The sequence below is a fragment of the Argentina anserina genome, chromosome 1 (assembly GCF_933775445.1).
Source record: "Argentina anserina chromosome 1, drPotAnse1.1, whole genome shotgun sequence".
NCBI classification, from domain to species: domain Eukaryota; kingdom Viridiplantae; phylum Streptophyta; class Magnoliopsida; order Rosales; family Rosaceae; genus Argentina; species Argentina anserina.
In genome coordinates, this window is record NC_065872.1 from 8,078,394 (window position 1) to 8,090,538 (window position 12,145).

At 38.2% G+C, this 12,145-nt stretch overlaps 1 protein-coding gene across 1 annotated transcript; it reads left to right on the forward strand.

The window, feature by feature from the left end:
• Positions 1-6,554: 6,554 nt before the first annotated feature.
• Positions 6,555-8,493, forward strand: LOC126801039 (triacylglycerol lipase OBL1; the record flags this gene model as incomplete). The annotated part of the gene is given in 4 exon segments (XM_050528494.1): positions 6,555-6,730; positions 7,354-7,693; positions 7,696-8,001; positions 8,107-8,493. Coding segments are annotated over 4 exon segments (1,209 nt in total), but the record flags the coding sequence as incomplete, so codon positions are not given.
• Positions 8,494-12,145: the final 3,652 nt, after the last annotated feature.

Sequence of the window (12,145 nt, forward strand, 5' to 3'; positions counted from 1 at the left end):
TCCCCATAGAGATACTTTATTTTACCATAAGATGCATTTGTCAGTTTTTCGGAAACTACCAAACTGATAAGGTAGTGGAGTGCAATGACATCCATTACGAGAATATCTCTTTGTGATCCATTACAAAAGAATATTTTCTCGTAGTCGATTCCAGTGCGTTTAGTGAGAGACTTTGCGCCATAAGGTGAGTCTATACTCTTAATTCTCATAGGCATCATATCAAAGATATATGATAGAGTTTACACTTGCGGTGTCGGCTTCACCTGCCCAAATACCTATCTCTTTGTTTGTGAACTTTAATTCATGCTAGATCGCTTCTTTCCATTGAGCCAAAATTACTACGTTGTTGTTTCTCAACGAAGTATGGTTCGATATCAAGACTCAATATCCTACATCCCCATGTGGTTTGTATTTGTAGAGATCTCTATATTTGTAAAGATTTGTTCTAACATTTGAGGCGTCCCCCAGTGATAACCAAAATCCAGGAATTCTCATGAGGCGGATTTGAGATTATGGATCAATGGATTCAATTGTGCCAAACTCGCTTTCCTCCTTTAATCGAGTACATATCGAACATAAGGTGGTCTCCCCCTCTTCCTTGGAGAGCCACGGCCTATGACACCATTTATGCCACTTTATGGTGTCAAGATGCCACCATTTATGGTGGCAACACAATGCTCAGTTCCTTTTGGGTGGCGTCATGTCTTCTCCTTAGGACATTGAACCTTGTAAGCTTATTTGCAACTAATATCTCTGATCTCATCACTTTGCAATAGTAGGGATCAAGATGAGACACAGTGGGGACAAACCACGACAATCCCTGTTGTTTCACTTTGAACATTCTTTGTTTTTATCTCCCCCTAACGACGGGAAAACGGTATTATCAAAGTGATATTCTACATATCTAGCGGAAAAAGAGATCGCTTGTCAAAGTTGTAATATAGCGCACAATTTGGATGCTCGTCTCCAGTAAGAACATTTATTCACATTAGTTGGCTTCACCATTATGCGATGTGGCGTCACAATTTGGCACGTAGGTTAATCTAGTTTAGCTCAAGGATTCTAGATCCGTGTCAATCCTGGCGAGCTCAAGTATTTCGATCATTCGATGTTATCAATTGTAATTCATTTGACAATGATTAAGGTGATAGCCAAGAACTAGTGAGTAATAAGTTGTTTATGCAAAAATTAAATTACCCTAAATGGAAAGATTGGTGCGCATTACCATTTATCAATATCAAGACTAGTACTTTAGTCATTTTCCGTGAGACCAGGTGGGTTTGTAACTAGCATAAGTAACATTAGTTTTAATAGTGTATGGTGTGATGACACGTGACCAGCGTGTTGACACATCAACCAACACCATAAATTGTTTAAAGTGTCCGCAAGTTGGTTGAATTAATCCACATAACTTTCGTTTGATTCAATCCTTGAACACAGTGACAATATATGTCCTTTGCATAAGATGATCTCAATCCAAATTTCTTTAAAAGATCGATAAGCTTTGAATGATTAGCTTTACATACCTAATCACAAGAAGCATAATATGGTGTTAGTGCATATACGTGTGCATCAAACATTTTACAATTCAGCCTCAGGAGGCTATGCAATATGGGGATGCAATAATTTCTTCAATTTCTCCATAAAATTATATTTCTAGGATTTTTACAGTTCTTTGTTTCGTTTGTTTTTACTTCTATTTATCCAAAATATGAGATTATGTATATAATTCTTTAAATATACATATACACATATATGTCAAAGCCAAAATATGTCAAGATCCCCAAAATTCATTTTCTTTTAATGTTGTGGGATTCAATTCAGCAATTTCATTTATACTTTCTAAATAGACATATAAACTTTTGTAATACGTGGTTACATCCGCAATCATTAGAGATAATGCAAAGGATATCAATCACAATCTCACTTATTCTTTTCATATGGAAGTCGTTGACATAAATATTTAAAACGTATGAGGGTTCGATTGTCTCTTGTTGACCCTTGTTACATAAAGTGTCAATGAAGTATATAGGTAAGACATGAAAATGGAATATAAACCCAAATTCTTTAGAGTAATTTGATAGAATCGTAAAACGATATCTCCATCTCATAATGCATGTATATTTTGAATCCCGAAGGATTATATATTAGCGATCATTATTAATATTATTATTTATATCCACGGATATAGTACAATTAGTTTTCAGTACTACTACCGTGGGGATCGCATGATGCATTTTTTTGCATTCAGTTATTCATGTCATATTAAAAATAACGTGTTGTAGGGAAAACTCAAAGGTCAAAGCAATGTGTTGATAACGTGTTGTAGAGAAAAATGAAATGGTCTACTCATCTCATTAATAATCCCCTTTATATAGGGGTCAAGATTACAATAGAAATAAATGGTAATTACAATGGTAATTAAGACTACATTCCCACGAGCGAACGTCATACATGTCCGTATGGGTTTGCCTCTCTGTAAGGACTGCTGCAATTTCGGTTGCCATCTAAAAGCAAATTTCTTTCCCATCGATTGTGTAGCTCCCTCACAATATTTTTGGGAAATAAGATCGACATTCTTCTCACTAATTTGCAAGCCATACTTGCTCAACTTCATTTCAAGACCCACATGTGAATTTTCATTCCACATATCAACTCCACCTATTACTGTACTCCCTTACAAAAGGTATATATTATTTACTTTATTTCCATGCAACACCACAAGAGAATCCATCACGACCTTCAAAACTCCACCTTCTGTTACAATCTTGTAACCCTTTGGAGTCGAGTGCACCAACTGATATAAGATTCCACCTTAAGTTAGTAACATATTTAACATCTTCAAGAATTCTCACCAGCCCATCATGTGTCTTGATCTTGACTGCTCCAATTCCTTCCCCCTTGAAAGCCTTTCTTTCCGCCGTATAAATAGTACCCCTCTTTACCTTTTTGTAAGAGGTGAAAAGATCCCTATTGGAACACACATGAAAGGAACAACCATAATCAATGACCCAAACATCATTTGACAACATACCATAAAGAAAGGGTTCCATGATAACACAATCATCATATTGTGAACTGAAGGTTGCTGAAACTCTTTGATGAGAATCTTCATCTTTCTTCTTCTTCAACTTTGGGTAGTGCACCGCGATATGCCCTTTTTCATGACAATAGTAGCACTCATTGTCTTTGTGATTTCCTGAGTAAAATTTAGAGCTCTTCCAACCTTGATCTCGATTTCCTCTCATTCCCCTAACTGAAAACACTTTAGAGTCCTCGTAAATACCATCTACAACTTTTCTCATATTCTCATTAGAGAGAAGTGTTGATGTAACTTCGTCGAGAACTATACTCTGCTTCCTGTATAACATTGTTGTCACCAAGTGATCATACTTCACGGGAAGTGATGCTAGAACTAGAAGAACTGAGACTTTATCTTCTTCACTCATATTCACCTCTAAATTTAACAGTTCCGTGAGCATTCTGTTAAATTCATTGAGATGGTCTTGCAAAGTTGTACTCTCATCCATGATAAACATGTAAAACTCCTTCTTAAGATCGATCCAATTTGTGAGCAACTTTTCTAGGTAAAGCTTGAGAAGCTTTTCTCATATCTTCTTGGCTGACTTCTCCGTCATGACATTATGCTTGATTTCTTTCAACAAGCACAACCGGATTGTGGAACAAGCTTGTTGATCAAAGCTTATCCACTCACTATCCTTCATTCCCTGAGGTTTCCTTCTAATGCTTCTGAAAGACGATCTTGACTAGAATGTCTTTCACCTTAACTTGCCACATGCTAAAATTATTTTTCCCATCAAATTTCTCGACATCATATCTTGATACCCTGAAGCCATAACAGATGCCTAGGCTGAAACCGAGGCTCTGATACCAATTGTTGGGGATTCATGCAGCGGATTGATAAACAAGATACGATATCGAGAATACAACTATAATAGGGGAAAAAAACACACTCAAAGACACAAGATTTAATATGGTTCCCTCATTTCTTGAGGTACGTCCACGGGGCGTGACCCGATCTTTCTTTACTATCAAGAATAGTGTGAACAAAAGACAAGGTGTTTCACTGTAAATTTATACCTAAACCTGAAACCCTTTAACCCTTGTACACCTCTCTCAACTCTCACTCTTAATTCCCGATAAAGACAACTCTCTCACACAACACTCAATGGAAAATGAAATTCTTTCTAAAAACAAGAGAGTACACAAAACTCGAATGCTACTCCACCGTCTTTCAATGCCAACTTTCATAGCTATTTATAGTCAACTCTTGTCATGCTAACATAGAAAACACATTCATAAAGTAAAATCAAAGTCATACTTTCCCATTCAATGTACACTAAAATAGTATCAAACTATTCCTAATAGTTTTCATTCTCCATGCATTCCCACAATAACATTGTATGATTGTGGACTTGTTCTCATACATATTTCTAATATGGCTGCACCACCCTAGCTATTTATGGCTCTACATCACAATAAATGAACTATTGCACATGCATTTACCTTGTGTTTATTGCAGCCAATTTATTCTATTCAAACATTACTGCACTTGTAATAAAATGACATTAATTTGAGCCACATCTCAACAACAACTTCTTATGATTGTTAAATACATATAGATTATCATTTATACTTTCTGATCACCAATTCACCACTCCCATAATTAGGGACTGCTGCCCGGTATTTGATTATCGTAATATTAAAGCATTTAACTTGATATCAACTAGCACCAAGTGAACTGGCATGTAATTACCAACTAAATACTTACGAGAAACAGAGGTAATTAAATAAGTTGAATGGATCGTCCAGCGGTGGCGCTCCTCCTTGAGAGATAGACCGATGAGAAAAAGTGGTATCTAGAAATTGGTATGTTTTTATCTGGAAATAACGAAATGTTCTGTTCTTTTTAATTTCAAATTATTTGGTATATGTCCACGTAAGCAAATTGTTGTGGTCTCAAGCTGAAGAAAATGTTGGAAAAATGGTTAATAAACAATTTAAAACCAAATTTTAATTGATTAATTAAATTAAATTAAACTTATAATTAATCAAAGATGAACATAGATTTGAGTTCTCCATAATGAGGGCTATAAGATCATATGTTTGTTTGTGTAATTTGGTTTGTGGGTAAATAAGAAATTGTCACTCAAAGATGGCTACTTAGAATGAGGAAAAGATGTTTGTCCCACATTGGAAAAGAGAAGTGTTGAAAAGACTTTATATAGAATCCATTGTATATGGATTGTAAAGTGTGTAAGCCCCCTTATACCCGCAGAGAGAGTGCAAATCTCAGGTCACAAGGGAAACTCGTGTATGTCCGTGCGACCTGCGGACACGAATGCAACACCGAATTAATAGCCACCATCATTTCTTCTCATTGTAAACTCACTGTATAAATAGCCACCATCATTTCTTTGTAAAATCATCCATCGAAAACACAATCTGCTCTCCCACTCTCAATAGTTCTTAGCTGCTCTCTGGTGATAGAAAGAGGTACATTTCGAGTTTGTTGAGGATTCTAGTTAGTAGTGCAACTTCCTATAATTGTTTAGTCGTTGTATCTTGGGAGACAAGCGCCAAACATCCTTGCACCGGTAGAGGAGGCGTAAACATCTTAAGGACAGTGTGGTATCACACACGTCTCGACTAGTTCTTCCATCACCAATCGTTCGGTATTTTGGTTGAATTTCTTTTCATATTCTTCGTTATTAGAGTTACATGTTTAGTTTCTGCTTTATAATTATTTATAATTCAGTTTATTAAATTATATATGCAATATATCACTGTTTCTCTAACAGAAAATAATACGTACTAATAGACGAATGCAGCTGTTGGAAGCCACTAAAATTAGTGTAGTGGTTATGATGAACTAACTGTATTGTTCCTTTTGTCGAATTTGTACGGAAAATTCTAGTATACATTGATATATGCTATACATCCCATATCCAATAGTCGACATTGTTTTGTGAGTGGGGTCAAAAAAATAATATCTGTTGTCAGCCCTTAGATGTGAGATGTATAATAGATTAACCATGTACGGAAAAGTTAGTTGGGAGTGCACTATTCATCAGATTATGAATAGTTCCGGCTCCAGTGTCTCGGGTCGGCTCGGCTTATATTTTTTTTTTTCACTTATTTACTCGACTACCACTGAGTCTCATTCTCTTCTCTTCTGATCTTCTCTTTCAATTGCTCTCTCTTTCTATTTCTATATATATCTCGTTTTCTTCGCTATTCTTTTTATTGGCTAATTTACTTATAATTAGACTCTAAATTAATAGACTATTGTCAAATAATAGTGCAACCCGCGAATATTGTAACAGTTTGTTGTTACGTTTCGATCATGATCAACGTACTGTTGAAATAAACTTTATAGAATTAATGTGTGAGCCATGATGCAGATTTATAATACATAATATCTTCTTCGATCGATCTTGTTATTTTGTTAGGGAAAAATACATAATATCTGTATGTATTTGCAGTATTAGACTAATTATAATTAATAACTAGGATAATGTCACGCATACAATATTATTCTACCAGATAACACCTCAGGAACATTTTTGTCGTTTATTGGGCATTTGGATAAGCGAGTCAAGCTAGATAGTAGAATCAAACCTGCAGATTGCAAATACAATGCAGCACTCAGTATGATGACCTCTAAATTATCTTACGAGAACCATGCCTGCATCAAAACGATAGTCCAAAACACTGGAAGGTATTGAACGGATTAAATCTTCCGAACTTGATCCGTTCATATGTATAATAGAAAAACACAGTTTTGAGTGAATTAACGATAACTGGCTAAAAATTTGTAGAGATGATCTATACGTTATTACCTAAGGATTGGACGGTGGAGATGTGAAAACTCGATTGGAAAGTGGGCAAAAAAAGAAAATTCGTATCTTAAGTTAAGGTACTGACCTCTGCACCTGAAAAAAAAAATATATATATATATATAGTCCGTTTCCGGTGCGGACGTCCGCACCATAGGGATTTAGTGTTTCCGGCAACGGCAGGCCGCAACGGTGGGGTGGACCACGATAGACACACACCCACCTCCAAGGACCACGATAGACACACACCCCATCTCCGGGCGGTCCCGTTTGTGTCAGTCGGAGCTCCATCGGCGACCCACGGCGGCCGGAATCTGTAAAATTCAAGTTTTCTGGGCAGATTCTAGCGATTTTGCGATTCCGGCTGCAGTGGGTAATCGATGGAGCTCCGGCTGACACAAACGGGACCGCCCAGAGATGGGGAGTGTGGATGTCATGCTTCGCCCCGCCGTTGGAGCCTACCATCGCCGGCATCGAAACGTTCGCACGGTGTAGACGTCTGGCGTGCGGACGTCTGCAACGTATAATCTTCGTGTGTGTGTATATATATATATCGGGACAGATCAAGTGCTGGCCATGACACCATTGTTGTTGCCTTTAGAGGAACCGAACCCTTTGATGCAGATGCGTGGTGCTCTGACTTCGATATTTCCTGGTACGAGCTTGAAGGTGTCGTTAATGGAAAGATCCATGGTGGCTTCATGAATGCTCTAGAGTTACAGAAGAATGTCGGTTGGCCAAAGAACATAAAGCAAGATGATAAGCACCCCTTAGCTTACTATGCTATTAGGGACATGCTGAAAAAGCTTCTAAGTGAAAATGATGAGGCGAAATATATATCTTAACGGGTCACAGTTTAGGTGGAGCGTTAGCGATTCTTTTCCCAACAATTTTGGCATTGCACGAGGAAAACGAGTTGTTGGAGAAATTGGAAGGAGTGTATACATTTGGGCAGCCTAGGGTTGGAGACGATGAATTTGGGCAATACTTGAAAAATGAAGTATTGGAAAAGCACAATGTTAGGTACTTTAGGTTTGTTTATAGTTATGATATGGTGCCTAGATTACCATTGGATGACAAAGCCCTCATGTTCAAGCACTTTGGGACCTGTTTCTACTATATCAGAAACTATGAAGCACAGGTCTGCATGCAGCTTCTCTTCTCTTATCAATCACTTACAAGTGAAATTAAAAGGTCTTTCTGAGAATGCTTCATCTAATTAAATATTATGTTCTTAATGATACAGATTCTCCCAGAAGAACCAAACAAGAACTACGTACTTCTCCCTGTGGATGCAAATACCTATGATGTGAATGCGTTCTATGAGCTAACAAGAAGCTTCACACTTCCAAATAAGCATGGACCTGACTACGTTGAAGGGTACTTCTTCATATTATTTAGGTTAAGTGGTTTGCTAATGCCTGGGGCAATAGCGCATTGTCCCCAATACTATGTCAACTTAACCAGATTGGGACCCTCAGAGGAGTTCAACTCACCTAATTCAGCCCAAGCAACTGTAAAACCATGCAAAAGGAAATCATTTTTACCTACCATTGTGAGCAGGATTAGATTGATTATTGTAATTTGTAGCCTCTTTATTATCTGGGTAATTAGTGTCCTCTTCAAGCTCTGAGAGTGGAATTTAAATTCTATTATTCTTTATTGTGTTCGATCCTTTCTAACTTGATCCTCAACAAATTTAGAGGCAACTGGTCGATGTAAGTGCGTGGCTGGTCTTATTTTCCTTTGGATGCCGTCTGGTATGCATCGCATGGTTATACCAAGAACTAGCTAGCAAGCCAAAGCAATCTTCTTCATTTTTCTTGTTTTGAGCGAACTAAAAAAAGTTCTATAATCTGTCTAAGTTTAGGTAGACCAAATATTCAGCACAGTAAGATTTTTTTTTTGGTAATGAATACTTCATTAAGGGGACCAGCCCGAGAAAAGCCCAGAAAGAAAAACACTAGCACGAGCAGAACAACTAAGCTACATCCAGGATAGGCACAACTTTGCTACATGTAGCAAAAAAAAAAACAGATTCTGACCAGATCGCCATAATCAAATTACATCAACTGGAGGGCAGGGGAGGCCGTCACTTCGTAGAACCATAACCAGGGACGGTGGTGGCTGTGAAGCCCATCGCAAAGGATCCACACATCCATCCCCAATCGCAGCTGCTAGATGAGCAACCCGATTAGATTCTCTGGGAATCCATTCCCATTTAATATTACCATTATTAGAGTACTTTGATCTGATCTGTAGTATGGCCAGATGAGTCCGCCAATCCACTTTCTGCCGATTATGAATCAATTCGTCAACCACCTCACTCGAATTAGATTCCACCAAAAAATTATGAAGATGAAGAGATTCGGCTAGGTCCACACTGGCAAGAATCGCCATTGCTTCAGCTTCCGTGATTGATCCGCTAACATCTCGAAAGCTAATCCCCCTAACAACAGCATAAGTTGAATCACAGATAATAACACCGATCCCAGTCCTCTCTAGAACCATGACACATCGACATTGATTTTATAACTTCCAGGACATGGAGGTGTCCAAATGGGAGGGATGCTCAATCTCTTCCCATAGTACAGAGAAGCAGTAGTAAACTCACTAATCAACGAGATAGCAGATCTCATTGTGAAAATGGGGTGGGTCAGGTGTTTTCTTTTGGTACACAAAGAGACAACGGTCCTTCCAAATCATCAAACACAAAGAGCTGATCATGGTGAGAAGGTAAGGAATATCCTTCATGTTGTTAGATTGTATGATGTCGAATAACCACTGATCAAAAGTAGTTACTCTTTGCTTGTCAATGATGAAACCCAGCGGAGATGCAAACCATACTTCGTCCACCCATGGGCACAGTAGAAGGATATGTTCAAGGGATTTGTCAGTAATACCACACAAAGGACACACAGGGCTAGATAAATCCTTCTGGAGTGTAGGCGTTGCATTTATGGGGCAGCTCCCACAAGAATTCTCCAAATGAACATGCGAATCTTAGGCAAGGTATTAATTTTCCATACTGCTTTCCATATCTTATTGTCAATAACATGAGAAGTGCTAGTACGGGTCAGTGAATAAGTAGAGTTAAGTTCATGAAGCCAATGGTAGGCAGAAGCAACTGAGAAGTGACCATTCTTGTTTTTTGACCAAAGAAACCTATCATCACCTCCTTGGACACCAATATGAATAGATGAGATACGAGCAAGATCAAGTGGGTAGACAAAATTCTCAATTTGCCTTAGATCCCATGATCTAGTATTCCAATCAATCAGTGAGCTAACAGATGTAGGGGAGCGATCAGGAATAAGGACAATAGTACTGATCATGGATATATTGGGAGGAGGGAGCCATGGATCCTTCCAAATGTTAATTGAATTGCCATTGTTGACTTGCCAAAACCCTTCCTTCATAAACACATTCCTTGCTTCCAAAAGGCTGGACCAACCCCATGAAGCTCTGTAGCCCTTCTTAGCCTCCAAGAAAGAGCACTCAGGAAAATAACGGCCCTTCAAAATACAAACCCACATAGAATCTGGCTCTTGTATGATCCGCCAACATTGTTTAACAATAAGAGCAAGATTAACTTGTCCCATGTCTCTAAAACCCATTCCACCATTACCTTTAGGAAGACACATAAATTCCCAATTTTTCCAATGTATCTTGTTTCCGGTAGCACTCTCCCCCCACCAAAAATTGCTAATGATGGAATTAATCTCATTACAGGTCCCTACTGGAAGTTTGAAGCAACTCATGGGGAATGAAGGAACGGCATATGCCACTGATTTGATAAGTATCTCTTTCCTAGCGAAAGTAAGATTTTTTTGCTTCCAGCCATCTATTTTCTTGTGTATTCTCTCTTTAATAAAAGAAAGAGCCACACGTTTTGTTCTACCCCATAAGGAAGGCATTCCCAAATAAATTCCCGGATTGTAAACTTCATTAAAGCTAAGAAGTTCACCCATTAGGAAGGCCATATGTCTTGGGGTGTTTAGGAAAAAATAAATGCTAGACTTCTCCCTATTAATCAATTTTCCAAAGGCTGTACAATATTCATTGAGAATTTGTGCTAGACTTCTGCAATTCACAAGAGTACCCTTCATGAAAAAAAGAGCACCATCTGCAAAGAACAAATGAGATAGGATAGGACACTCTCTACATAAGTTAACTCCCAACAGAGATTTCTCACTAACCGCTTTTGAGATTTTACAAGAGAGGACTTCACTTACTAATAGGAAAAGGTAAGGGGAGAGAGGATCCCCCCTGCCTCAATCCCCTTGTAGGCTTAAACAAAGATCCAGGCTTGCCATTCAATACAGTGGAAAAAGAGACAGTCCTTACACAAGACATAAGCAATATAATCTATCGAACATCAAAGCCAAAATGAAAAAGTGTAGCCTCCAAAAAATCCCACTCAATCATGTCGTAGGCCTTGCTCATATCGAGTTTAAGACCGAACTCGTGGTTATCACCTTCCCTTTTTTAGCTTTAGATAATGATAAGCCTCATGTGCAAGTAGGATGTTATCTTGAATAAGTCGGCTAGGCACAAAGGCATTCTGGTTATTAGAGATGAGAGAGGGGATAATCAACTTCAAGCGATTAGTCAACACCTTGGATAAGATCTTGTAGGAGTTATGACATAGACTAATTGGTCGAAAATGACCAGTTGTATCCGGGGAGGGAACCTTGGGGATGAGAACAATATGTGTTCTATTTAACTCCTTCAAGCAAGCATTGCCAATGATGAAATCATGAGATGTCTGCCAAACCATATTCTGTACAATATTCCAGTACTTATGATAGAAAAGTCCTGGACCACTGATCCAAATACCCAGATCATTTTGAATCTTCAGAATCTTATTTCTATGACGTCTCTGAATAGTAGAAAGATGAAAAAATATAGAGTTGGAGTCACCAGATTGCAACCATAGAATTCTAGATCTTTGTTGCCAATACTTCTCCTCCATAATCTATAGAGTATTAATAGATGACTCAAGCTCCAGTTGTCGGTTAGAGCTAGTGATATGATTGCAAGTTTGGATCTCATCCAATTCCAATAAGCATTTTGTAATGAGTTCCCTGTCACACTTGGGATATTTCTTTTTGCTCCAACTAGAGAAACATGATTTACACTTCTTCAGATTAGATACCAATTTGTCATGTTTGAAAGGGCCGGATTATCAGTCCAACAATCTTTAACAATGAGCTCAGCATCCATCTCCTCAACCCAAGTGGACTCAAAACGGAAAGTGGGTTTCCCCTGCCGAATAGTAGGCT